The following is a 25,139-nucleotide window of genomic DNA, read 5'->3' on the forward strand; positions in this document are numbered from 1 at the left end:
AATTGGTGTTAAAAAAGGTGTAGGAAGACAGGGAATCGAACCCTGATCTTAGGAACCACAATCCCATGTTCTACCACTGAACTATCTCCCTTCTTGGAAGAATAACACAAGTAGCACCTTATGTCATTTATTCATATAACATGTGAATTAACATTGTCAAGACCGAAACTCTCAAATCACCTTGTATTGGCAACCAAACAAATGACATCCATTTTGTCATCTTTGTTCACTTTTTCAAAATCAATCTTGAAATGTATTTTTAATTTTCAAGCCAAAATTTGCATTTTTCACGGAAAAGATTACTGCTTTCCATACACTCACAAGTATTTTGTAATCACACATAAAAAAATGAGTACAACAACAGAACAAGTTTCCGTCCCACAACAACAACAAGAAAACAACAACACCACTTCCCCTCAACAAGAAGGTGGTGCCGGATTCAAGAGAAGAAACAACGACAACAATAACCGTGGACGTGTTAGAGGAAGAGGTAGAGGAACTAGAAATAATCAAGGAACCAGACAACCTCAACAACAACAACAAGGTGAACAACAACAAGCCAAGGTACAAGATCAACAAGCTACTCCATCTAATACAACAACGACTACCGAAGGTGCTGCTCAACAAAAACCAAAGAGACAAAGAAAGCCAAGACAACCAAAGCCTCAAGGTGAACAACAAGAAGGTACTACTACCACTCCTACTACAACTTCTCCATCTACTACTCCACAACAAGAAGGAGCCTCCACTGAAAAGAAGCCAAAAAGACAAAGAAAACCAAGACAACCTAAGCAAAATGTTGAAGGAACTCCTGAACAACAAACAACAACTAGTACTCCAGCCTCTACTACTACTTCTGCCACCACAACAAATGCAACAACTACTCCAGTAGTAGAAGGTTCTGGTAAGCCAAAGAGACAATTTAAACCAAGAGTTCCAAGAGAACCAAAACAACAACAACCAAAGGAAGCTACTACTACTTCATCTGAAGCTACTACTACAACTCCAGTTGTTGCTTCCACCGAAGAAGGTGCCAAGCCAAAGAAGCAAAAGAAACCAAGAAAGCCAAGACAACCTAAGGAACAAAATGGAGAAAAGCCAGCCACTACTACTCCAGCTACTACTACCACCACTTCAACTGAACAACCATCAACAACCACTCCTCAAGAAAAGAAGGAAAGAGCTCCAAGAAAACCAAGACAGCCAAGACAACCAAGACAACCAAATGTTGCTTCTTCCGAAGAACAAAAGGATGATGGAAAACTCAGAATTCCAACTTGTAAGTATTGTGTGAAATTTTCACATTTAACATTTTTCTAGTCTGTAAGGTCAAGGATGTCGAACCAGGTCAATCATTCTATCCTGGACAAGGTGGATTTAATATTGTTTGTAAGATTGTTAGTATAGAAATTGTTTCTCAAACCAAGGGACATGCTGTTGCTGAAGTAACAGTTGGTGATGAAACTGGTTGTGTTGTTTTGACTACTCGTACTGAACAATTAGGAGAAGCTAAGGTCGGAAGCTCAATTATTGTTCGTAATTCCAAGATTAGTTTGTTCAAGAAGAAGTTGCGTTTGAAGATTGATATGTGGGGTAAGATTCAAAGTTTCGAAGAAGGAAAGAAGGCCATCAGTGTTCCATTGTCTGATGACTTTACTGTCAAGACTGACAAGAATTTGTCAAAGGATGCTACTTATGAACCTCAAATGTAAAAAAATGTAAAAAAAAAGACTTGTATCAAGTAAGATTTTGCAAGTTGTAAATAAAAAGTGATTAATTTTTTTGAAATAATTTGGAATTGATAAAATTCAACAATTCAGAGCTAGGTTCTTGTTCACTGAAATTCACCACCTTGGATTTGGAATTTTCCAAATCGGTATGTACAATTTGGTCAACATTAAGATGACATTTACCCAACTGAGCTACCAAAATATCCATCATGTGAACATATTGTTCATTCGAAATTTCTTCCAATTTCAATTCATTGGCCAAACTTGTCATTTTAACATGATGAAGTCCACAAGCTACAATATCACTCCTGAAAGATTGTAAATCTTGACTACTCAAATTCAGATTCATTGCCACGCCATGCATTGATACAAATCTCGATAATTGCAATCCAATACTTGCTAACTTTCTCTTCTTTTCTTGTGAATTATTCTCATCAGACTGTTCACAAAGTTTCATACTACTGCTAATATAAATACCCATCTCTGATTCTCCTCCAACATTCAATTCAATTCTTTCACCCTTTTCAATATTCTCCACTTGGCCCTTCACATCTTTCAGTAAATCATTTGAAAATTGTTGAAGAAATGGAACACACAGAGAACGAAGCATAAACTCATCTGAAAACCATTTGATATTCTTTTGGAGAAATGAACTATTCTCCAAATCAAAAAGTGGATACAAAACTAATTGACCAGGACAGTGAAAGGTAATTCCACCTCCACGACCAATTTTGTGAATGGCCAATTGTCTTGGATTGTGAAGAATGTGATTTTTGGAAAAGGTTTCGTCAAATCTTAACTTTCCAATAGTGAAACAAGATTCTGAATGTTCTGTTGCAATCATGTATTGTCTGTGTTGTAAATTATTGTTTTGATGTTCTTGTTTCAAATTCCTCAAATAATCGAATAGAAATTGTTGAAATTGTAAACTTTGTTCATATTTCGAATTGGATAAGAGAATTAAACAAAGAGAATCGTATCCTTCCTTTCCTTTTGTATTTCTAGTTTGTGCAGTATTGAATAATTCATTTTCTTTCTTTTCCATCCACTTTCCAAAACCTTCCGATATTGAATAGTTACATTTCTGATAAACATTCTTCCCAACATTCAATAATCCTCCACATTTATTACCAGAAATCAATCCAATCCTTCTCCTTCCACAACTCAATCGAAGCATTTTCTATCAAAATATCCCACAACTCAACTATTAATAATTCAATTCTCAGTATTTACCCAACAGTTGCTGCTAATCAACCATAATACTGCACACTACACACCAGCAATTGCTGAGAATCCAAATAGCCACCACATACCTATTGAATGTTCTCTTTTTGATTGAACAATTGCTTCAATTTATCCAAATTTCCGTATTAAATTAGGTTATTTGTAAACAACATCTCCATTTTTTCACCGTAAAACTGAGATTTCTCACCAACAAATCAAAAAACGACAATTTTTTCCCTTACTGTTTCTCTCTTACACTGCGTTTGTGTTAAAAACAGCACACAAAATGATTGAATTCTCAATATTATCAACAATGCAGAATTTCGTTCCATCACCAAATTGTTGCTTGTTTGCTGAGGTTGATTGTTGTTATTGTTGAGGATTCGAGTAGTGGATTGTGTGAGGGTTCAATTGTGTGGGCGTGGATAATTAATTAGCAGAGTGGAAAAAAAAGAGATGAAGAGGAGCAGTGGGATAATAGACAAGATTGTGAAGGCAGGTTTGAAGAGGCAATTTTATTCGAAAGGTACTCATTGTGAGCAGTTGATGAAGATGAGTGGACGAAAGGGAGTGGATTTTCATTTGAGTAATTTGGGAGGAGGAATTTTGCATCAATGTAGTACTGCTGTTGGAGTTTCGAATAATGTTGAAGAAATGAATCAAACTTGGCAAGAACGAAGAAATATCAAGAGAATGAATCGATTGAAAGAAAAGAAAGTGGAAGAAACTCAACATTCTGAAGCACTTTTACAAGAAAGAGACGAAATGGTTAAAAAATCATTAGAAATATTACAATCCCGAATGGACGAAATGGAAAACTTTCAGATAATTCGTTCATTTCTTCCAAAATCTATATCAGATGCTGATTTACTCACTAAATACTATCCAGCACTCAAAGATTCGGATAATTCTATTCGATATGATGGTAAACTAAAGAATGTAGATACCATTCGTGCAAAACCAAGATGGTTACTTTCGAATATAATTCCAAAGAATGAAGAATCAAATTCCAATTACAATCGTCTCAGAAACACATTAAGCGGACTCAAACTAAACACTGTCTGTGTAGAAGCCAAATGTCCAAACATTGGAGAATGTTGGGGAGGAAAATCCCAAACTAAACATCAAGATTCGAATATAAATATTCTAGACGAATCGAACAACCATCAAATGGCCACAGCAACCATCATGCTAATGGGTGATACTTGCACTCGTGGTTGCAGATTCTGCTCAGTCAAGACAAGCAAATGTCCTCCACCCTTAGATCCTTCAGAACCTGAAAACACCGCAGATGCCATCCATAAATGGGGTTTAGAATATGTTGTCTTGACATCTGTCGATCGAGATGATTTGACAGATGGAGGAGCTCAACATTTTTATGAAACTGTTCAAAAGATTAAGGAAAAAAATCCTAAAATTTTGGTGGAATGCTTAACTGGTGATTTTCAAGGAGATTTGGAATGTATTCGAAAGATGAGTTTATCTGGAATGGATGTTTATGCGCATAATGTTGAAACTGTGGAAGAGTTGACTCCACAAGTGAGAGATTACAGAGCTACCTTTCGTCAATCATTGAAAGTTTTGAAACTTGTAAAGGAATTTAATCCGAAACTCATTACAAAAAGTTCAATAATGGTTGGCTTGGGAGAAAGTGATCAACAAATATTCGAAACCATGTGGGAATTGAAGAATGCAGGTGTAGATTGCATTACCATTGGTCAATACCTTCGTCCAACGAAAATGCACATGAAAGTTTTGGAATATTTCACACCAAAGAGATTCGAATTGTTACAAGAAATTGGAGAGAAAGTTTTTGGATTTAAATATGTGGCAAGTGGACCAATGGTTCGTTCAAGTTATAGAGCTGGAGAATTGTTTTTGAAGAATCTCATTTTGAAAGAACAAGTTGTTTAAATTTGGAATGTTTCGAATAAATAATGTACTAATGTGGTTTAAATCAATATAGTATTTTCTTAAATAAACATGTAATATTTGAGTAATATTCTAAAGTAATATCATGAGAGAAGCTTTAAAAACTCACACAACATTCGAACTATTTAAACGAAACAAAACGAAATGGACAACAATAGATCTAATCAACTCAATCCAAACAATCCATCCTATGAATCTTCTAGATCAGGTGGAACAGCCTCCAATGTAAATCATTCCAATCAAATGAATCCCAATAGTCAATCCTATCAATCCTCAAGAAGTGGAGGCAAGAATAAATAACCGAATCTGAATAAATTGTCATTCTTCAATATTCGTGAGGTTTCTTCAATTCTTACTTGTTGTGAAAACTCCATTTCATTCTCCTGTTGTATATGATACGATTAGATTGCTTGTATTTAAGTTTGATAATGAAACATTGACAGAAATGGTTTATGAATTTAATGTTTGGATTGCTGACATTTGTTTAATTGTTTAACTGTTTTGTTGTGGTTGTTGGAGGATGATATTTTGAGTAAATCTTTTCTGATTATTTCAGTGTTTAGTTGTGTTATTCGAAACTTGGTTTTGGACATGAAGCCAATGACTCACAACAAGACTGAATAGAAAATGAATACTGAAAAATCAAATTAGATGTGAATTAGATTATTTTCCTGGAGACGATACGATTCATATCTGACATAATTTCTTCCAGTTTCTAATTGAATTTCCTCCTTAAAGAAATAATCATCCCTCCACATCTTTATCCCAACCATAAAAGAAAGCACTGCAAGAAACATTAAAATTATTGCTAACATTATCAGAAACAGATAAAGTTTACCTCCCAATCCAACACATCCACCTATTAGAAACAAACTAATCATACATAATAAACTCGTCACCAATTCTATATGAAATGAAAAATTAGCCTTTCTCGCCGTTACATATCCCTCTCCATTATTCATTTCCATTATTTGTTCACTTTCATTATTCGAAACTTGTTTCTCATTTCTCATTCCACATCCATCTTCTCTTTCCACCTCCAAACTCTCCAAACTGCAGCAATCTCTCTTCATGATTAATATTCGAATTAGTGACGATGATTTGAAGTGTTTTTTTAGTTGTGAAATCTTTGCTCGCATGCAAAACCCAAAAAAAGAATTTGAAAAGTTGCTAATGTCCCATGAAGGACAAATTTATGGACCCATTCCTCCTCTTGAAGGGAAGGAAAAGTGTGAGAATGGACTTTAGACTAGCATTCTCTGTGTGTTTATTTAGTATTGAAAAATGTTTGATAAAAAGATTGGAATGGAAAAAAGGTTAAATTGTATGAAAGTTTACAAATTCTTGATTGACTACGTGACAGATGTTACAATAGATTGAAAATCAGCAAAGTTTATGGTGCACAGAATCAATGGTAAAATCAATAATTCGTATAGATTTTCAGTGGTTATGAAAAAGACCATATTTCAGCACTTTAAAGATTGGATTAGAAAGAAATGAATCTGATTTTAGTGAATTACCAACTGTTGTTTAGAATGCAATCTTATAGAATTGAGAATATTCTTTAATGGAAAAGTTGGCAAGCCATGGAATTGCTTAATACAGATGAATACAATTGTAAACAATTTTCCAACTGTTTTTAAAGGAGTATCTCTAGAAATTGCCTTAAAATTATTTTTCTTCGAATTGTATTGAATTTAAAATGAAATCAATCAAAACTGAATTCTTGAAATTCTTCTTCTCATCTGCAGTTAACATCATGGCTGCAATGCAATATGGCAAATCCACTTGATTAAAAACAAGAACTTGACCAAATCTCAATTGTCCATGCAATTCATTATGAAATTTGCTTTCTTCCAAATGTTCTATCTTAGAATTCAAGCCAAAATAATTCGAAGGTTTAATACGAATCTCTGTTTCTGCCATTTTGAAATGAGATCTGTATTGTTCCACATGGGTAATTGTGGAGAGTGCCTTCTCCTTGCTCATATCAAATGGATAATCATTTCCATTTTCTAGAATGTAAAATTGTAAAGTTTTTGATTCACATCTAAGTAAAATTCTTTGAGATTCTTGAGATTCGTCTTTATCAAGAATAAAGAAATTTGGACAGTGGAAATGAAGATATCTCTTTCCTTTGTGTATAGTATATCTAGTGGAAGGTATGGTTGAAAGAAGTTCATTTCTATACTTGTCAATTTCGATATTTTCAATTGACCTTTCAATTGTAATTCCAATAGTAATTTCTCCATGTTCAATATTTTCCAATTTTAATGTAATTACTTTCTCCTTATTAGATCCAAAAGAATTGTCAATAATAAACTCTGCATTTCCAAGAAAATCCTTCATTTCCAACACATTCCAATAACACATTCGAATAAAATTAACTTACATCCTTTGAAATTAAATCATAATCCATCACTATCACCTTCACTTTAACATGATCGACAGCTTTAACAAGTGCTGGCATTGAAAATGATTCATTCCAAATAGGATTTAAATTCTTCTTCTTGACACTTGTCTTGATTTTCTTTTCATTTCCAATCAAGTCAATCGATCCATTCGGAATAAACGAGTCGATGATCACATAACCATCAGAACTGCAATTCGTATCAGCAGCTACAAGATTTTTACATCCGATAATGTTTATTTTAACATTATCATTAGGAAGAAGTGACAGTTGGCTTGACATTTTTTTTCTGTCAACAATCTCTTACAAGATCCTTTGATCTATTTTGTGATTTTAAGATTCTCAACAAGATTGTAATCAAATTCCAATCCAAAAAAACATCTCCACTTCTTGTATCTTGCAAAATGTCAACTGACTCTGATTTTTATTCATTTACTGTCAAGGATGCTGATTTAAATGATGTATCTATGGCTGATTATAAAGGAAAAGTAGTAATGATTGTGAATGTTGCCTCTAGATGTGGTTTCACCAAACAGTACGGTAGGTATTTGTTATTGGAAAGTGTTGGAAATGCTAACCGAATCAATAGACGAAATTCAAGAAGTTTATAACAAGTATAAGGATCAAGGTTTTGAAGTATTGGCATTCCCATGCAATCAATTCGGATCTCAAGTAAGTTTCCTCTAAATTTTCAATCATCCAATTTAAACCAAACTATTCCTCATCATTAAAAATTAAAATTCCATGCACTCAATCAGGAACCTGGCACCAATGAAGAAATCTGCACATTTGCCAGAACCAAATTCAAAGTCACCTTCAAAATATTTGACAAGATTAATGTCAATGGATCCGAAACTATTCCACTTTACAATTTCCTAAAGAAGGAAGGTGCTGGTTTTCTCGTTGATGCAGTAAAATGGAATTTTACCAAGTTTCTCGTTTCAAAGAGTGGAAAAGTATTGAAACGATATGCTCCGAATACTTCTCCGAAAGATATGGAAGATGATATTCAAAAATTGTTAAAGGAATAAGCTGCTTTAATTGTAAAATTAAATTATTAAATATTTAATATTAAATAATTGAAAATTCAATCTTCCAATTCAGAGTTTTCTTTCAATGATAAAATCTTTATCGGAGTTCACTTCCTATTTTTCTTCTTTTTCAAAACTCGCGCTCTTTTTAAAAACATGAACAATCACGAAGAAGAAGAATTGGAGGACTTTCACAACAAAAAAACCCAACCTACATAGAGTTTGATATTTTCAGATTTTGTTCATCATCCAGTTATCATCATAAGCAGCATCATCATCGATAGGTAACAATGGACGGGTTATTATTATCTTCTTCTGCATCATCTTTGAGTCCTAGGAAGACCTCGTATTATTTATTAATTGTTTTACTTTGTTTGTTGTTGGTAGTTGTACAATCGTCATCATCATGGCTAGTGAGTGGCTCTTCTTTCAAGTTTGAAAGTGAATTGTACAGTTTTGAAACTATCGACTCGGAGGCTTCTTCTTCATCTTTGCAATGGATTGATACTTCCTTGAGTAATAATGAGAATAACATTATGATGACGATGGAAAGTGAAACTCTATCTTCCAATACTAATAACAACACAAAGGAAGCTAATGGAGTGGCCCTATTTACCTACTCCCACGAGTCGAGTATTCTCAAGTGGGAAATATTGTCAAAGGCTTCGAATTTTACCTATGAACAGAGTGTTGAGCAGGATAGATGGTTTGTTTTGGCTCACTCTGATTATGTCAATGAAACTAATGCTATGGAATATTGGGATAGGAATGAAACAACGAGGAGATTTATAGTTTTAGGGTAAGATTATTATTAATTTAAATATTAATTTATTATTGTAATTATTTGATATTTAATTATTTGAATAATAGTCAATCATGGAAGGGATTAATGAATGAAACTAGAAAATCTATCAATATTCCGGATCTATTCGAAAATTTGTACAAGGTGATGGTTATCCAAGTGGAAAGAAGTGATATCAAGAAAATAACAGTGATTGAAAGTGGAATTATGAAGAATGTCTGTAAATCAAGCTCACCTATCGGAAGTTACAATTTAAGAAATTGGAAAATGTGGATTGTGTTAATATTTGTAGTTTTCATGTTAATTGCATTGATTATGGATGTGTTTAGACCATACTATGTGGTCATGGTAACTTTGATTTTATTTACCATAACGGAAATTATTTCTGTGAAAGAAGCACTTGAAGGATTTAGTAATGGTTAGTATCATTATAGATTAGTTTTATTATTTACATATTTGGAATGTTATAATGTGTGAATATATGAAAATGATAATAATAACAGAGGGTATGGTAACAATTGGTTTACTATTTGTTGTAGTTCAACCACTTAGTCACAATCCAATTCTACTCAAATTGTCCAAATTGATGTTTGGTAAACCAAAATTTTTGCCACTCACACTTTTCAGAATTATCTTCCCAATCTCAATACTTTCCATGTTTTTGAATAATACTCCAATTGTAGTAGCATTCACACCACTAATTGTAGAGTGGGCTCGTGAAAACAAAGTACCTGCCAGTAAGATTTTGATTCCGCTCTCATATGCCACACTTGCTGGAGGTTGTTGTACAATTATTGGAACATCCACCAACTTGGTTGGGTCAGGTTTGATGGAAAGTTATGATTTGGATCCACTTTCATTCTTTGAGTTGATTTACATTGGAGGAATATTGTTGGTCATCATGTTGTTCTATTTGTGCTTTATTTCAATTTGGATTTTACCATCCAATACTGCAGGAATGATGGATTCCTACTCAAAGGAAAAGGGAGAATCATTCATGAGTCATTTTGTTGTTCCAGAAAAGTCACCACTTGCTGGAAAATCAAAGAAATCTGTTTTGGCTCACCTAGGATTGAAATCTTTGGAAATTATCAAGGTTGTAAGAACCAAAGAAAATGCATCTGAAGATTTGGAAGTTGCCAATAATACTACAGTTACCTCAGTGGAGCAAATTACACCAGTAGAAGATACTTTCAGAATTCAAAAAGGTGACAGACTTGTATTCAGAGGTCTTCCAGAAGATATCATGCATTTGCACTCTATTACTGGTATTGAAAAGAAGGTAAAGTTTAATAATGTAATCTTCAAGGAGAGCAATGAAACTCCAATCATTGAAGAAAAGCCATCCATATTTTCCAAGTTTTCATTTGGAAAGAAGAAGAAGGACAAGAGTGAATCCATGTCCCTGATGGAATCCAATAAGAATGCCACATATTATGGCGGTGGAGATAGTGATACCATCTCGACAGAAATCAAGGAATTGACTGAAGAACCAAAGGATGAACAATTGCTAGAAGTTACAGATCAAGCACCACCTTCCACCTCTAGTGATGTCAAAAAATCACTCAAAGGTAAAGAAATTGGTGCTGATTTGGAATTCTTAGAAGTGGTCATTTCAAATAATAATTCACTTCTTGGATCTGATTATAGAGCTTTTGAAAAACACTTCCAAACAGTCGTTTTTGCTCTCAAGCACAGAGAAACACTGATTGAAACAAACACAGAGACTGATGATTTCCACTCAGCAAATGTTTCAACAGGAGATTCTGTTTTAATTATTGCTCCAAAAGATTTCCATGACAAGTGGATTGAAACTAGAGAATTTTTCTTAATTTCTCGCTCCACAGTAGATCCAAAGAAGGATGTGAGAAAATTCATTGTCAAATTCAGAGGAAAGGAATTCAATTTGTGGTGGTGGGAATATCTTGTTGTTCCAATTTTCGTCCTCATGGTTGCTGGTGCAACTGCTGGTTATCCAATGATCAAATGTGTCATGATTGCATTCGTTTTGATGATTTTGCTCAAATTAATTAATCCAACTAAGGCTGTCCAAGTTGTTGATTGGCAATTGTTATTATTAATTGCTGGAAGTTTTGGTGTTGGCTTAGCTATTAAGAATAGTGGTTTTGCTGAGGCTCTTGCTGAATTGGTTGTCTATTTGAAAATTCCACCACTCGTGATTCCAGCATTAATTTTCCTCTTTACACAAATTTGTAGTGCTGTCATTACAAACACAGCTGCTGTGAGCGTTAATCTTCCACTTGCTTTGGCTATTGCTGAAGCCAATGGTTTAAATCCAAGAATGATTAGTATTATTGTGATTGTTGCTGCATCCTCTGATTATACATCTCCTATTGGTTCCACGACAAATCTCATTGTCCAAGGACCTGGAGGATACAAATTCTTTGACTTTACCAAAGTTGGTCTTCCTCTTAATGTAATGTTCTTGGCTGCATGTGGTACTTTGATTCCATTAATTTGGGGTTTAAATGCTCCTAATTTCTAATTCATGTTTGATAAATTATCACACATGTATTTATCAAATTATTTAGCATCATGTTTTTGTTTTCACATGCATCCAATTTCTTTGTTTTTGCATGTGAGCATCATTGATAGATTCAATCACTACATGCTATCATATGATTGGTGCATATTATGTGATGCATGCATCCAATACCTCCATCCTTAATTAATTCTTGTCCTCAATTTCCTCCAACCAAATTATTTATGATCCATTCACACAATATCCAAGCACTTGCCGTAAACCATTTTTTTGAACTTGTTTCCTTACTTGTGCTGGCCAATGCCACAACATGTCCAAGTCAATGTTGTTGATGAATGAGAATGAAATTACACCATGCAATGTGTATAATATGTATCAATAACTAGCAAGATGAAAATTTTTCTTATCTAACCTAAACCAAATATCAACCTCTTAATGTGCTACCTGCCTTGTTACTATTTGCTTAATGGATGCAAATATTCATGTGGATTTTTCTTTTTTACTTGATGATATTAATAGACTAAGCGAGCACTCCAATGGAGTTGATTGGGATAGTGTTAAGAATTGCTGGTTTTATGGTGAATCACCGTAAAGAGCTAGCTACTTGAAACTTGAAGGAGTGTAACACTGCTCAGTTTCCAATTTGATCATATCAAAATTCGGTCGTACTGTATTACCATACGGTTTCATTTCTTATAGAATAAGCAATTCTCCTGTTGGAAAGGTATATCTCTCCCAACTCCCACAATTCCTTTGAGGAGCAGCTACTCATGTGCATCCCTTAATAACTACAATTAGAATGTTGTCTAATAATACATTCACAATTGGAAGACAAAAACAGATAGCTTCATTGCTAAGGACCTTAGCCATTAAAGGACCCTTGATATATCCATACAAGTCAACAGTTAATAATCACTGTATATATAGATCGGTACGATAGCCGTCGACGAGTGTGGGAACAAAAAGGGTTCAATTCTAAACTGTTGCCAAGATGTTTGCGCCTTAATTGTGTAAAGAAGGCCCCTTAAAGCATCATTGATAACATGTGTGATCAACTCTATAAGGAAGAGATAAGGAAGGAAAATTATAGTAACAGAGTTGGAAATTGGCTCTATTTGACAATGTCCATGTGTGAGGCGCTATGTTTTTTGCTGTCCAACAAACAAACATCAACACCAATACATAATACTATTCAAAGGTCAAACAAGTTGTAAAAATTGCTTCCATGTTAACAGCCTGCTATTGCCCTCAAAATATTATGTTATCTAGAACTAGTGCATCTGGTGGTGCTTCACTTGACCAATTCGTTGACGACTGTGGGAAGCTAATAAGGAAACGATCGACTACTTGTGCAAGCAACTGTAGCAATAGGAGTTTCACTTCTTCATCCATTGCCTCATCATGTCCCTCCTCAATTTCCTCTTCTGAATTTAATGATGAAGAGGTGGCATGTTTGAATCATCATCATCATCAGCAGCAGTATCATTTCTATCAAGAAACACATCCACTAAATGTTAATCAACATGGCTCAATCAATAATGAATTTAATAGTGGTGAGGAATTTTATGGAATGGGAGTTGGAGTTGGAGGTGTGTCTCTTTCATCAGAAAACAGCATCATGAGCAGTATGAATCTTAATAATTCAATGTGCAGTCAAGATCCTATTCAGAACTATTACACTTCTTCATCGTCCAATAGAATCAATATTGTAAGTTGAAATACAATTGAGATCCTCCTTACAACAACTCTTCGCACAAATGTGTATTCTCCCATCACCACCACACTACTTTTCAAAATCATGAATATAGGATAAAGATGAAATGGTAAGTAGATATCCATCCATCAGAAACAAGCTAATCATGATGCTATTTAGAAAAAGTATTTTAATGCTCCTCAAGTATTGGCAGCACGAATGCTCAATGTCAGTGTTTCCACTCTCAAAAGAAGATATTATGAAATGTATAAATCAAGATGGCCTTATCAGAGAGTACGTATTTACGCATGCATCATTTTACTAATCATGTATTTCAAATCATGTCACATGTGCATTTATGTGGAATAGTTAGCGAATGCGGAGAGGAAAAAGAGTATTTGGTACTATGTCAATGAAGAGGATGAATCTGAAAAGTACATTTCATCTGAAAGTATGACAACTCTATTGAAAGCATTCGAAGATCCAACAGTTCAAATGACAAAGGTGAAACAGGTAAAGGAGAAACAACCTTCCCAAGTACAAAGACAATTTCTGAGTTATATTCCACCTTCAGAGAAGACTAAACGATATGACGATGTAAATTTGACACAAATAACATCAAACTCGACTCAAATTAAGGGAGGATCTAGGCAAAAGTACTTTTTGATTGGAGGTAAATCAAGAAGAGGAAACAAGCATTGAATTTAGATTGGATAATGCAGTGAAAAATCGATCAGCTAGCTGTGTTAGTAGTGTTAACATATCATGTAATCTGCACAACAGACAACCATACGAGAATGCAACCAGAAGCATGTCATTACTCTCCTCTCTCGATTCCTCAATTAAGGAGATAAGCATTTCCATATAGATTTGATCAATGAATGCAAACAGCAGTGTGTCTATTGAGGCTAAACAAGTGTGTGTGTTAAATAAGACCTAAAAATGTAATGAATGAAAATCACAGTAAATAAATGGACCCTTCAATCTCTATATTTGGAAGTTTAATTCTTTATATGAACTAGTGGTCACCACAAAATCTAGTGCCGATCAGAGATGGCTTATTGTTATATTTACTATTTTAACATTCTATATCTAGTTAGTCGCATTCCTTAATATGTTGCTTCAACAATTTGCTTAAACTTGCTGAATGCTCACTACATTATACATTAAGGGTTCAGACGTTTTCAAGTTGGTTTTGTATAAAACAAAAAGAAAATCAGAACTTGCAATTATGGTTCGCCCCCTACAAGAAGATGTGTCCCTTCACATTGCAACAACTTCCATGTGTCCAATTATCTTCCTTTTAAACGTAACACATGAGATGGAGGAGAAACAATCTATTTAGCATGATTTGCAACAGATTCAATTCACACTACAGTTTCGCATGTGATGCAATGATATCGAAATGAAGATACAATATTACCTTACATGTGTTCCATTTGAGTATAATTAGTAGCTTTTATTGATCAACCGAGTCAATCGTGGACTAAATTTAACTTTATGAGCTATATTTTACAAACAAAGAATTTTAAACTAACATCAGAACATGCATCTTCAATCCATTCAATCCATACGAAGATCGCACTTTAACAATAATGCTAAACCAATAAGCTGGAAATGGGAAATTTTGGGATTGTGAAAATCCAAATTCATAACTGAGATAATTCATTTCTTTTTATTTACACAATTAAGCAATGACTCTTGGATTCCATGTCAAGACAACATACAGTCCAAATGCAACCAATCCAAAAGCAATCACACTGCTCACCCCGAATAATATTATACTAGCAAGTGCCAACTTTTTACATGTTGGACTATCCGAATTACGATACTATATCATGTAATCATTAATTGATCATTAATTGAGCAGTTTAATATGTGGACAATAGACCATTCAACTTACCTTTACAAAATTCACAATCCAAACAATATTCATCAAAAATCCAAGGAAAAAGAATAAGGTACACATCTCTTCATCATGTTGAATACTTGATGATGATGTATGGTGAGCCAGATCATTGGATGGCGAGGTAATTAAACGTTCATCATCTCGTTGTTGCATCTTGTGTGTAATTTTTTTTTATATTTGTGGTCGCATCTAAAATAGTAGTATAATTAAGAACAGTGTGGCTTCTAATTGGTTTCCACTGAACAATCCAATTGTTTCACCCGAATTTTGGCAATTCATCATGAAGACAAAAAACAATATTCCGATATTCTTTAATGATGTCAAATTATTGGTAAATCTCCTAAGATTGATCCATCAATAATAATTAACACCCACCTTCATTGCCTACTAAACAACACAGTCCTCCCTTCATGTCCGATAACAATCATCCTCTTCATCTCTCTTCATATTTTTTTTAAAATTATTAAAAAATTTACAGCAAAATCCTTTTTTTTTGATCATCACATCACGAATTTATTTAATTAATTTAATTTCATTATAATTTATTGAAAACAATTAACTATTGAAAAATGTCATCATCATCATCTGCTAATACTAAACCAGAATCACCAACAGCAATGCTATCCGATAATTTGTTCAATGTAAAGGGAAAGATTGTTGTCATTACTGGTGGCACGAGAGGAATTGGCTTGGCCATTGCACAAGGCTTTCTCATGAATGGAGTTGCTAAAGTTTACGTCTGTTCGAGAAGGAAGGAAGCCTGCCAACAAGTTGAAGATCAAGTGAATCAATTCGTTAAAAAGTACTATAGTGGAAAAGATCAAATTCCAAAACTTGTTGCTTTACAGGCTGATTTGGCCACAATGGAAGGAATTGAATCATTTTGTAGTCAAATTGTTGAAGATAAGGTTGATGTCTTGGTCAATAATAGTGGAACTAATTGGGGAGAATCAGTGGATACTTATCCTGAACATGCTTGGGATAAGGTTATGGATTTGAATTTAAAGACACCTTTCTATGTGATTCAAAAGTTACTGCCAAAATTGAGAAATGCTGCCTCAATTGATAATCCAGCAAGAATTGTGAATATTGGATCAATTAATGGAGTGACTTGTCCTAATATGGATACATTTGCATATTCTGTTTCTAAAGCTGGATTGCATCATTTGACTAAACACTTGGCACTTCGTTTGGCAAGTGATCATATTGCTGTCAATGCATTGGGTATGTTGTTTGATTTTGAAAATTTTATTGAATTTCAAATACTTTACAAATTATTTCACACTTGATTTATTGGAATATTATTTTAAAATTAATTACATTTCTAAATTAATTTCTGCTGATATCATGTTACAGCTTGTGGATTCTTCTTTACCAAAATGACAAAACAAACCTTTGAAGACTTTGGAGATCACATTATGGAAAATATTCCTCTTGGAAGAGTTTCCAAAGGATCTGACATTGTTGGAGCTACTCTCTTTCTTTCCAGTCTTGCATCTGCCTGGATGACTGGTAATATCATTGCCATCGATGGAGGCTCTCTCATCAAATCCAGTTTATAAAATCATTGAATCATTCTCAATATTACCTTCACTGCCACACACCACATCTACTTGTATCATACATTAAATATTTCAACAATTTACAATATTACCAAGCAGCTGTCATCTTTTTTAACCTATTTCCCATTTGGCATTCCATTACTCCATCAAATTTTCCACATCTTGCTCTAAAGTTTACAAAAATCACCAAATTTGCCTTCGAACCGTACACACAACTCACGGACAAAAAAAATGAAGAGAAAGATCTTGGGAAGAATCCTCTGCCAACCAACACAAGAGGCCAATAAACAACAACAGCTGATGAACCTGTTGTTGATCAATAATAAGAATCATCATCAGATGAAGATGAAAAATACATTAACAGAAAAAAGACAATTTTCGACACAACAAATTGTTGAATCTTCCTTTGGTCATCATCATCAATTTCTTGTTGATAACAAGCCTTTGATTGTTGATCAACAGGTGAGTCATATCAAGGGATCGACAAGGGAACCACTCATTCATGAAACCTTGTTTGAATTGTTTGAGAAACGTGTCTATGAGATGGATTCTCATCCATTGTTGCAAGTTAGTGGTTCCGAACATAATTTAAATCAGGATCAGACCTTTTCATGGAGAGAGGTTCATGAGCAGAGTTTAAAACTTGCTAATGCTCTTCATAGATTGGGATATAAGAAGGAGGATCGTATTGGAATTTGGATGCCTAATTCACATGAATGGTCAATTGTGTTGATGGCAGCTGCCAAGTTGGGTTTGATTGTTGTAAATGTTAATCCTGCTTATAGAAAGCATGAATTGCAACATGCTTTGAATTTGGTACAATGCAAGGGTTTGATTATTGTTCCAGAATATAAGGGAACTAATTATGTTCAAATGTTATATGATTTGTGTCCTGGATTGGATAGAAATGTGAATCAAAATGGCGGAAAACATGCTTATTCAGATGAAATGCAAGTGCCAACTGTTGAATCTGAAGCATTACCTCATTTGAGACATATTTTCTACTGTTCTCCATCTAGAGCTTTCTTCCCTGGAATGATTGATTTTACAAATGAATTGTTGAACATGTCCATTCCAAAAGGATTGACTCATCAACAATGGATGAAAGCCAAGCATAATTGTAATGATACTTTAAAGTAAGTAGTGCAGATCTTAAAGTGTGAAATTTAACATTTCCAAAAATTTAATTAGTATTCAATTTACATCTGGAACAACTGGATTACCAAAGGGAGCTGCCCTTTCACATTTTAACATTGTAAATAATTCATATTTTGTTGGAAAGGCAATGAATTTGCAGACTGGAGTTGACAAACTGGCCTTGTGTGTTCCATTTTACCATTGTTTTGGTTCAAATTTGGGATTCTTGGCCTTCTCCCTTCATGGTTGTGGAATTGTCTTGTCAAGCTTTGGATTTGATCCTGAAGCCACTCTCAGAGCAGTTCACAAATACAAATGCACAGCTCTTCATGGCGTTCCAACAATGTTTATTGCTGAATTGGAACATCCAAACTTTAAGAAATATGACTTGTCATCCCTTCGTACAGGTATTGTGGCTGGTGCTTTGTGTCCAATGCCACTCATGAAAAGATGTATCAATGAAATGAATTTGAGAGAATTGATTAATGTTTATGGTATGACTGAGACATCTCCTTACTCATTCAATACACATATTAATGATAGTTTGGAAGTTCGTACCACCTCAGTTGGTAGAATCCATCCTCATGTTGAAGCAAGAGTTGTGGATCCAGAAACTGGAAAGGTTGTCCCATTTGGAACTCAAGGTGAATTGCAAGTGAGAGGATATTTGGTTATGAAATATTATTGGGATCAACCAGAAGCCACTAAGAAAGTCATTGAAAATGGATGGATGAAGACTGGTGATATTGCCGTATTCAGAACCGATGAAAATGGACCATACTGTAGCATTGAAGGAAGAATTAAGGATATTATCATTAGAGGAGGTGAAAATATTGTACCACGTGAAATTGAGAATTTCCTCTACATGAATCCAAATATTAAGGATGTTGCAATTGTTGGAGTTCCTGATGAGAAATACGGAGAACAAATTTGTGCTTGTATTATATTGAAGAGTGGAAAATCATTAACTGAAGAAGAATTGAGAGCTTTCTGTCAAGGACAAATAGCTCACTACAAGATTCCAAAATATGTCATGTTTATGGATGAATTCCCAATGACTGTTACAGGAAAGATTCAAAAGTTTGTATTGCGTGATTGGGCAACAGACAAATTAGGATTGAAAAAGTAATTGTTACTTTGTAAACTATTAAAAAATACTTGTAAATTATTATGAAACAGCAAAGATAAATTTTATAAGAACACAACATCATCTACAGCAACTGCCAATGTCATGGTCTTCTTGAATTGATCTTCCTCAGCAAATTTAAGAGGGAATAAACAAAGATAACCATTCACCTTTTTAAGGAGCTTTCGTTTTTCTACTTCTGTCTTTGCTAGAGCAGATGCTGCTGGATCAGTGACAGTTTGAGCTTCATTGGGTGTGGCTGCTTCACTGTTATTGACCTGGCTCACTACATCAGTGGTGTTAACTGCACTATTGCAAATGTCATGAATTTTCTTTGATAATTTGAGAACTGCTCTCGAAGGGCTCAAAATCATGTGATGTTCATGATCATCCTCAAAAGATTGCTGTTGTGGTTGTCCTGCAGAAAGTGGAGAAGCAACGTCATCTAAGAATTGACTCTTTGAAACAACCATTACCTTATCATCCTTTGCAATTTCATTACTTGTAGGAGTTTTATCCAATACTGTATCGAAAATTGCTGTTTTTGATCTAGCTGCTACGTATTCTTCAATTGTCTTGTATCTGTCAGTTATTATATCAGTAAATACAGTATCATAAATTTCTGTATTCTTCTTGGCGAGTGTCATTAAAATATTATGTGTTTCATTATGGATTGGATCTTCAATTTGACTTCTTTTTCTTTCATGTTCTTCCAATTCCAATTCCAACTTGGTCTTTGTTCCTGATAAATTTTGAGAACGATCAAAGTGGAAAATCTTTGCCATATTGGTTCCCATCAAACGACCAGCTGTAGTTGTTGGAGGAGGAGGAACCAAATGATTAATCTGGTCAGGGGTGGTATCCATGGAAGCTCTCAAATCCTCTTCAGATTCCATTGAGCTGATTTCTTGAATGTGTTTCTCTAATAGTTTTTGTTCCTTCTTCTTTGGGAACAGTCCCAAATGTTCCTTCCACAATCTGAGTCTGAGAGAGTGAGCAAATTTACCAGCTCTGTATGGTCTTCCATTCATCTTGGAAGTGGTAAATGACTTGTCAGAAATCACAACAGCAATTTCACTATCTCTATTTCCTAACATGGATCTGTCATTGATATTTGCACTTCCAATAATTGTATGTCTATCGTCGACAATCATAACCTTACTGTGAACATAGACATGCTCAGTAACTGCTCTCTTTCCAGTTGGAATCTTATCAACAAATGAGCTTTCAGTCTTTTTACGTTTCTTCTTTTTCTTCTTTTTATCTTCATCAGAGGTATATTCATCAGAGGAAATGTCATAGTTTGGCTTTCTCCACTTGTCATCGAATATTTTATCATCACCTGAATCATCATCATCATCTACTGAAGTAGCTGCTTGATAATATTTCATGAGGTCATTATTATTCATAAATCCATAATTTCTCAAACAAAAGAAGACAATATACTGTTCAATGAGTTCCTCAGTTGCCTGTGGATACTCCTGTTTGATGTAATTGAAGAGAGAAGTGGAAGATCTGTTAATGGTCTTGTACTGGAATTTCATTAATTGTTGAACAGATGCAATAGCAACATCTCCCTCAGGATGTGAAGGTACAACAATGTAAACTCTGAATACCTCTCCTCTTCTCATCTTTTCAACAACCTTTCTGCCTATGAATAGTGGAATGGCATTCTTGACAGGACTTCCAGCAGTGCCTCCTATGAAGAATTGATTCTCAATGTAAATGTAGTGTTGAGCTTCCTCAATCAAGTGTAAATAGGATAGATAAATCGATTGTTCTGTATCATTTCCTCCACTCCATCTAGAAATGGATCTGACAACTTGGGCGTTACATACGAATCCTTCATCATCAGGACAGGAAATTTCCTCGACATATTTACTTTCTTCCTTTGAGCTCTTCTTTTCTTCCCTTTTCTTTTCTTCTCTCTTCTTTTCTTTCATAAATTCCTTCATAATCTTTTCTTCCTTTTCCTTTTCTCTTTCAACGTCCTTGTGTCGTTCTCTTTCAGCTCCTCTTCTAATGAGTTGATTTGGATTGTGTTTCTCGAACCAACTCTTGGTTCTTGCTCTTACACCCTCCATTCTGCTTTCGAACTGAGAGGTTCTTGGAGAACCGACCACATTCTTATCCAAGTGAGGAGCATTACTGGAAGATACCTGCACACCGTCCTGATTAGTAACATTCTCATCACGAATCATCAGTGGTGAGCTGGTATTGGCATTTCCAGAACTACCTGGTGCCTTGTTCATTAAGGTGGCAGTATCTTCTGTCTGAATACTTGGCGGAGTATTGTACTGCTGAGTGAAGAATTGTTTGAGACGTCTAGGAGTATTTTGAATGTTAGAAATATTATTGTACAGATTAGTAGGCATGCCTGCAAATCTTCTCTTTTTGATCTTTTCCTTTCTAGCAAGAGATGCATTCTGGAGTTTGTAATACTCAAAGAGAGGATTCTTCTTGACAGTTTTCAATTGGAGAGCTGTTGAAGGTGTTGCCTTTGTGTGCTGATTCCATCTTTCAATGAAATTAAGTGCAACATCTCTTGCCAACAATCCACTCACCATTGAGTGAACATCATGCCAAGGTTCTCTTGGAATGAACTCTCTATCGAAGGTATCTTTAAAGTGAGCTAGTTTGTCTTCAAATCTAGTCGATGGTACAAGATTAGGATTCATATAGTCACCTCCAGGGAATTTGAGGGCAGTGTGATTGTCATCAGTTAGTGAATGATGGTGATCGTCCCATCTTCCATAAGCCAAATCCAATCCTCCAATGAATGCCACCGATTGATCAACCACAACAATCTTTTGATGATGTGTAAAATTGATAGGGTATCTCTTTGGATGGCTGCAGACGTAAATATTTCGAGGGAAGAGACTTCTCAAATACTTTTTGGTTTGTCTCGTGTCAAGATTCAAACCAGCCACTGAAGTCTCCTTCCACAAAATAATGTAAATCTTTACACCTTGAGCTGCCTTATTTTTAATCAGAATATCCAAACGAGATTCAGCAACTCTAGGAGCATCGCCTCTAATGAGATACATGAGAGGACTGAGGAGCCAATCAGAGATGAAAATTTCTTCCTTTGCTCTGTCCATGGCAATGGCAATATCTCTGAATGCATCTTTTCCGTCGACGTACCATTTGATTTTGACATTGTCTCTCTCTGGTGCAAAGGAGTGGAATCTGTTATTGAGCTCAGTTGCCTGAGTAATTTGCATGAAGAGCGTAAAAAGCCATGCAACTTTCTGTTCATTTTCATCAGCCATAAACATGAATTTCTTAGCTACGAAATTACTCGAAACTGAAACAAATGCTGTATTGCTTGGAGAGCCTACGTTTGGTTGGGAAGCTGATTGTAAGGTTAGGAAGGAGAAGTAAGGAGTAGTTGAGAAGGAAAATGTTGGTTTGCCACCATTCAAGTTTGGTGAAGAGCTCTGTTGGGTTGAAGCCGCAGTTGTGACACTTGTTGGCATGCTCGTGGAGGGAGAGGCAGGGCTTTGTGGATTGAGGGAGTCCTGGAACATTTCATCACCATCGCCTGAATGTCGTGAATTCATAATGGATCGTTTCTTTCGTTCATTATTTCCTCCATTCGTGTGAACTGCATAGGACGGAGTGGTGGGAGGTGTGATGAGCTCTGCTTGTTTTTCATTGATTACTTTCACACAAGTTCTCAAATCAATAGTTTCTATACATTTGGAATGAATGTCGGAATTTTCTCCTGTCATTGTTGATGGATCAACATCGTAGAGGAACATCATGGAGCCCTTAATTTCACAAAAGTAGGTTTGCTGAGAGAACATATTCTTCAACTTGCCACTAATTTCATAGGCATCTTTGGATTTGGAAAGGAATTCATGAACAGGTTTCATAATTGGAATGAAGAAGGTTTCGAAAACTCCCAAACCATTCAGAAAGACATCGTCGAATATTTGGCTGTTATCGAAAAATTCTCCCCTCGTCAATGTTAAACTGGAAGCCGATTTGAGATTCAAGAGACTTGAATTCTTTCTCTGGTTATATGAAAAATCAAAGAATTGATCGACAAGTGTTTCGAATAATTTGAATTTCTCTGTTGTGGTCAAACCATCCAATTTGATAATTTCCACATGCTCTGAAGATAGAGCAACTGCTGAGGTGAGCAGTGAACTGCTCAATGCTTCATTATTGTCATCTTCCTCTACAGATTTCTTTCCTTTGGTTTTCTCAGAATTCACAGGTGACATTCCTCCATCAGAATATGTATCCAGATCAGATATATTGTTTGTACTTCGTGGAGAGAAGAGCATTTTCCTAGCAGAGGCTAACATGCCTTTAGTTCTTTTCAGTGTTAACAAGTTCAACCTGTCCATAGCAATCAAAAAGGTCAATAGATCTTCTCGTGACAAACACTCGTCTCCATCCAAATCGAGCATTGTAAAAACAAGTGAGGATCTTTCTCTCAAAAGTGCTTCTCTTTTCAATTGCTCATGCTCTTCAATATCAGAATCGTTATCTGAAAAGACAGTACTCATTGATAATCTACTCATCTTTTGTGCATAAACTTGGCCATCACGGATTGAAATCGATGCAGCAGCAAGTGACAAGATGAATCTCTGGAACGTCAACACGAAAGAATCTGCCGATAGAATGAACTGATGATGATGGTGATAGTGATTATGCTCATTTGCCAAATGTCCATCAGTGACTGCTCTATAAACAGCATCAAAGACAAATTTTTCCACCAATTCCAAATCCATATCCTCAATATTAGAAAGAGTCATTGAGGCAGAATTGTTTGTTAATGAGAGAGGTGGTACAGTTGCAGGAATGAAGGTTGTTTGTGGAGGAGAGGCATAAGAAGCATTATTTGGGGAAGTTGAAAGGAGTGGTGGAGAAGTCTTCTTATCTAAACTTGATTGGAGGAATGGTACACCTGTTTGTTGTGATGTTGCCTGAACATTACTAGTCGATGGTGTTGCCTGATAATGGGAATGCAATGAATTTGATTTTGTTCTCGTCTTGTTCACAACCTTTCCATGTTGGAAAAGCAATTGATGGCATTCTCCCTGTGCCAAGTACAGCTGATGAATATCATAATATGAAACAGAGGAGGCCAACAATGCCTGTCTCAAGATAGTTTTTCCAGGAGTTGCACCATTAATACTGGCCATACTAGATGAATTTGACATGGTCGATGAGACGGAATCTCTCTTTTGACCATTCTTCCACTGTTCCTGTGTATTTCCTCTCGGTGTTTGCATTGTTTGATGAGAATGAGATTGTTGAAAACACAAGTTGCAAAAACTGAGAAAAATTCCCTTAAATAACTTGAATTCGTCCAATGTAAAACAAGATTTGTTCTGTAAATCTCTCTCCATTCTAAACTTGGTCCTATTCACAGCTTGCATCACATTACCTCCAGAACCAGATCTTGATTGACCTGGATTTGCTGATGTTGGCAATTTCAATTCCTCCTTTGAAGATGAAGATGAGGAAAATCCCAAAGTTTTGTTTCTTGGAGTATTCTTTGAATTTGTACGTGGAGTGGTAGCTGAGAGTGATTTCTCATTATTATTCGTCATGGTCAAGACAATTTCCATTGGAGGAACTGTTTCATGGCCACCTCCATTTCCTGTACTCAAATATGATGGTTCTCTACGATGACCCACTTTACCAGCACCAGTTGACCGAGGAGTATTCGCCGTATTAGGTGTAGTTGTAGAATTTGGTGTAGTATTAACATTTCCTGTTGTTGATGTTCCATTGTTATTGCTAGTTCTCGCAGTGAGTGTTCCATTCTTTGCTTGTTGTTTTAATGAATCTAATAAATGTTTGGGAAGATAGACATCTGCCTCCTCATTATGAACGACCTCATGATAGAGATGATGATTGGGAGGTAATTGTTGTTGTGAATTATTGGAAAGTGAAAGATCGATTGGTTGGTGTGATTTGATATTGCTATTGCTGATGGAAGGATCGGAATGGTGGGAGTGTTTGTTTCCCATTATGATGATGATATTATTATGTTTGTTGTTGTTTGTTTGGTTGTATGTTTAGCTAAATAATTATATTAGAAATTAAATTATTAGAAA

The 25,139-nt window shown here is 35.2% G+C and overlaps 10 protein-coding genes and 1 non-coding gene across 11 annotated transcripts; 6 read left to right on the plus strand and 5 right to left on the minus strand.

Annotated features, from left to right (window-relative positions):
- Positions 1–20: 20 nt before the first annotated feature.
- On the minus strand, positions 21–91 carry NAEGRDRAFT_t149. Its single transcript has one exon. It is a non-coding gene; the product is annotated as a tRNA-His (tRNA).
- A 253-nt stretch (positions 92–344) lies between these two features.
- On the plus strand, positions 345–1,785 carry NAEGRDRAFT_78733 (uncharacterized protein). Its single transcript, XM_002680459.1, has 2 exons — positions 345–1,279; positions 1,321–1,785. The coding sequence occupies exons 1-2, from the start codon at positions 349–351 to the stop codon at positions 1,710–1,712; spliced, it is 1,323 nt and encodes a 440-aa protein (XP_002680505.1). The 5' UTR covers positions 345–348; the 3' UTR covers positions 1,713–1,785.
- On the minus strand, positions 1,752–2,829 carry NAEGRDRAFT_55158 (uncharacterized protein). Its single transcript, XM_002680597.1, has one exon. The coding sequence runs from the start codon at positions 2,773–2,775 to the stop codon at positions 1,774–1,776; it is 1,002 nt and encodes a 333-aa protein (XP_002680643.1). The 5' UTR covers positions 2,776–2,829; the 3' UTR covers positions 1,752–1,773.
- Positions 2,830–3,764: 935 nt separating this feature from the next.
- NAEGRDRAFT_31291 (uncharacterized protein) lies at positions 3,765–4,868 on the plus strand (the record flags this gene model as incomplete). The annotated part of the gene is made up of 1 exon (XM_002680460.1): positions 3,765–4,868. One exon carries the CDS (start codon positions 3,765–3,767, stop codon positions 4,866–4,868), a length of 1,104 nt encoding a protein of 367 aa, XP_002680506.1.
- A 1,506-nt stretch (positions 4,869–6,374) lies between these two features.
- NAEGRDRAFT_78735 (uncharacterized protein) lies at positions 6,375–7,582 on the minus strand. The gene is made up of 2 exons (XM_002680598.1): positions 7,279–7,582; positions 6,375–7,229 (listed from the first exon to the last, which is right to left on the minus strand). Exons 1-2 carry the CDS (start codon positions 7,576–7,578, stop codon positions 6,558–6,560), a joined length of 972 nt encoding a protein of 323 aa, XP_002680644.1. The 5' UTR covers positions 7,579–7,582; the 3' UTR covers positions 6,375–6,557.
- An 88-nt stretch (positions 7,583–7,670) lies between these two features.
- Positions 7,671–8,393, plus strand: NAEGRDRAFT_35731 (uncharacterized protein). Its single transcript, XM_002680461.1, has 3 exons — positions 7,671–7,836; positions 7,886–7,968; positions 8,055–8,393. The coding sequence occupies exons 1-3, from the start codon at positions 7,701–7,703 to the stop codon at positions 8,325–8,327; spliced, it is 492 nt and encodes a 163-aa protein (XP_002680507.1). The 5' UTR covers positions 7,671–7,700; the 3' UTR covers positions 8,328–8,393.
- Positions 8,394–8,617: 224 nt separating this feature from the next.
- On the plus strand, positions 8,618–11,635 carry NAEGRDRAFT_64301 (uncharacterized protein; the record flags this gene model as incomplete). Its single annotated transcript, XM_002680462.1, has 3 exons — positions 8,618–9,126; positions 9,198–9,547; positions 9,633–11,635. 3 exons carry the CDS (start codon positions 8,618–8,620, stop codon positions 11,633–11,635), a joined length of 2,862 nt encoding a protein of 953 aa, XP_002680508.1.
- Positions 11,636–12,890: 1,255 nt separating this feature from the next.
- Positions 12,891–14,027, plus strand: NAEGRDRAFT_64302 (uncharacterized protein; the record flags this gene model as incomplete). Its single annotated transcript, XM_002680463.1, has 3 exons — positions 12,891–13,340; positions 13,441–13,455; positions 13,695–14,027. 3 exons carry the CDS (start codon positions 12,891–12,893, stop codon positions 14,025–14,027), a joined length of 798 nt encoding a protein of 265 aa, XP_002680509.1.
- A 985-nt stretch (positions 14,028–15,012) lies between these two features.
- NAEGRDRAFT_64303 (uncharacterized protein) lies at positions 15,013–15,387 on the minus strand (the record flags this gene model as incomplete). Its single annotated transcript, XM_002680599.1, has 2 exons — positions 15,013–15,156; positions 15,229–15,387. 2 exons carry the CDS (start codon positions 15,385–15,387, stop codon positions 15,013–15,015), a joined length of 303 nt encoding a protein of 100 aa, XP_002680645.1.
- Positions 15,388–15,803: 416 nt separating this feature from the next.
- Positions 15,804–19,106, plus strand: NAEGRDRAFT_78737 (acyl-CoA synthase; the record flags this gene model as incomplete). Its single annotated transcript, XM_002680464.1, has 4 exons — positions 15,804–16,458; positions 16,591–16,788; positions 17,161–17,932; positions 17,988–19,106. The coding sequence occupies 4 exons, from the start codon at positions 15,804–15,806 to the stop codon at positions 19,060–19,062; spliced, it is 2,700 nt and encodes an 899-aa protein (XP_002680510.1).
- NAEGRDRAFT_78738 (phospholipase D1) lies at positions 19,101–25,090 on the minus strand. Its single transcript, XM_002680600.1, has one exon. The coding sequence runs from the start codon at positions 25,050–25,052 to the stop codon at positions 19,125–19,127; it is 5,928 nt and encodes a 1,975-aa protein (XP_002680646.1). The 5' UTR covers positions 25,053–25,090; the 3' UTR covers positions 19,101–19,124.
- Between the last annotated feature and the right edge of the window lie 49 nt (positions 25,091–25,139).

Source organism: Naegleria gruberi (genome assembly GCF_000004985.1).
Source record: "Naegleria gruberi genomic scaffold NAEGRscaffold_9, whole genome shotgun sequence".
In the NCBI taxonomy this organism is placed as follows: Eukaryota; Heterolobosea; class Eutetramitea; order Acrasida; family Naegleriidae; genus Naegleria; species Naegleria gruberi.

Coding starts and splice junctions, on each gene's coding strand:
- NAEGRDRAFT_78733 (XM_002680459.1), top strand. CDS start 349: ATGAGTACAACAACAGAACAAGTTTCCGTCCCACAACAACAACAAGAA. Junction 1,280..1,320: donor AAAACTCAGAATTCCAACTT/GTAAGTATTGTG, acceptor ACATTTTTCTAG/TCTGTAAGGTCAAGGATGTC.
- NAEGRDRAFT_78735 (XM_002680598.1), bottom strand. CDS start 7,578: ATGTCAAGCCAACTGTCACTTCTTCCTAATGATAATGTTAAAATAAAC. Junction 7,230..7,278: donor ATGATTTAATTTCAAAGGAT/GTAAGTTAATTT, acceptor TTGGAAATGAAG/GATTTTCTTGGAAATGCAGA.
- NAEGRDRAFT_55158 (XM_002680597.1), bottom strand. CDS start 2,775: ATGGAAAAGAAAGAAAATGAATTATTCAATACTGCACAAACTAGAAAT.
- NAEGRDRAFT_35731 (XM_002680461.1), top strand. CDS start 7,701: ATGTCAACTGACTCTGATTTTTATTCATTTACTGTCAAGGATGCTGAT. Junction 7,837..7,885: donor TGGTTTCACCAAACAGTACG/GTAGGTATTTGT, acceptor CCGAATCAATAG/ACGAAATTCAAGAAGTTTAT. Junction 7,969..8,054: donor GCAATCAATTCGGATCTCAA/GTAAGTTTCCTC, acceptor GCACTCAATCAG/GAACCTGGCACCAATGAAGA.
- NAEGRDRAFT_78738 (XM_002680600.1), bottom strand. CDS start 25,052: ATGGGAAACAAACACTCCCACCATTCCGATCCTTCCATCAGCAATAGC.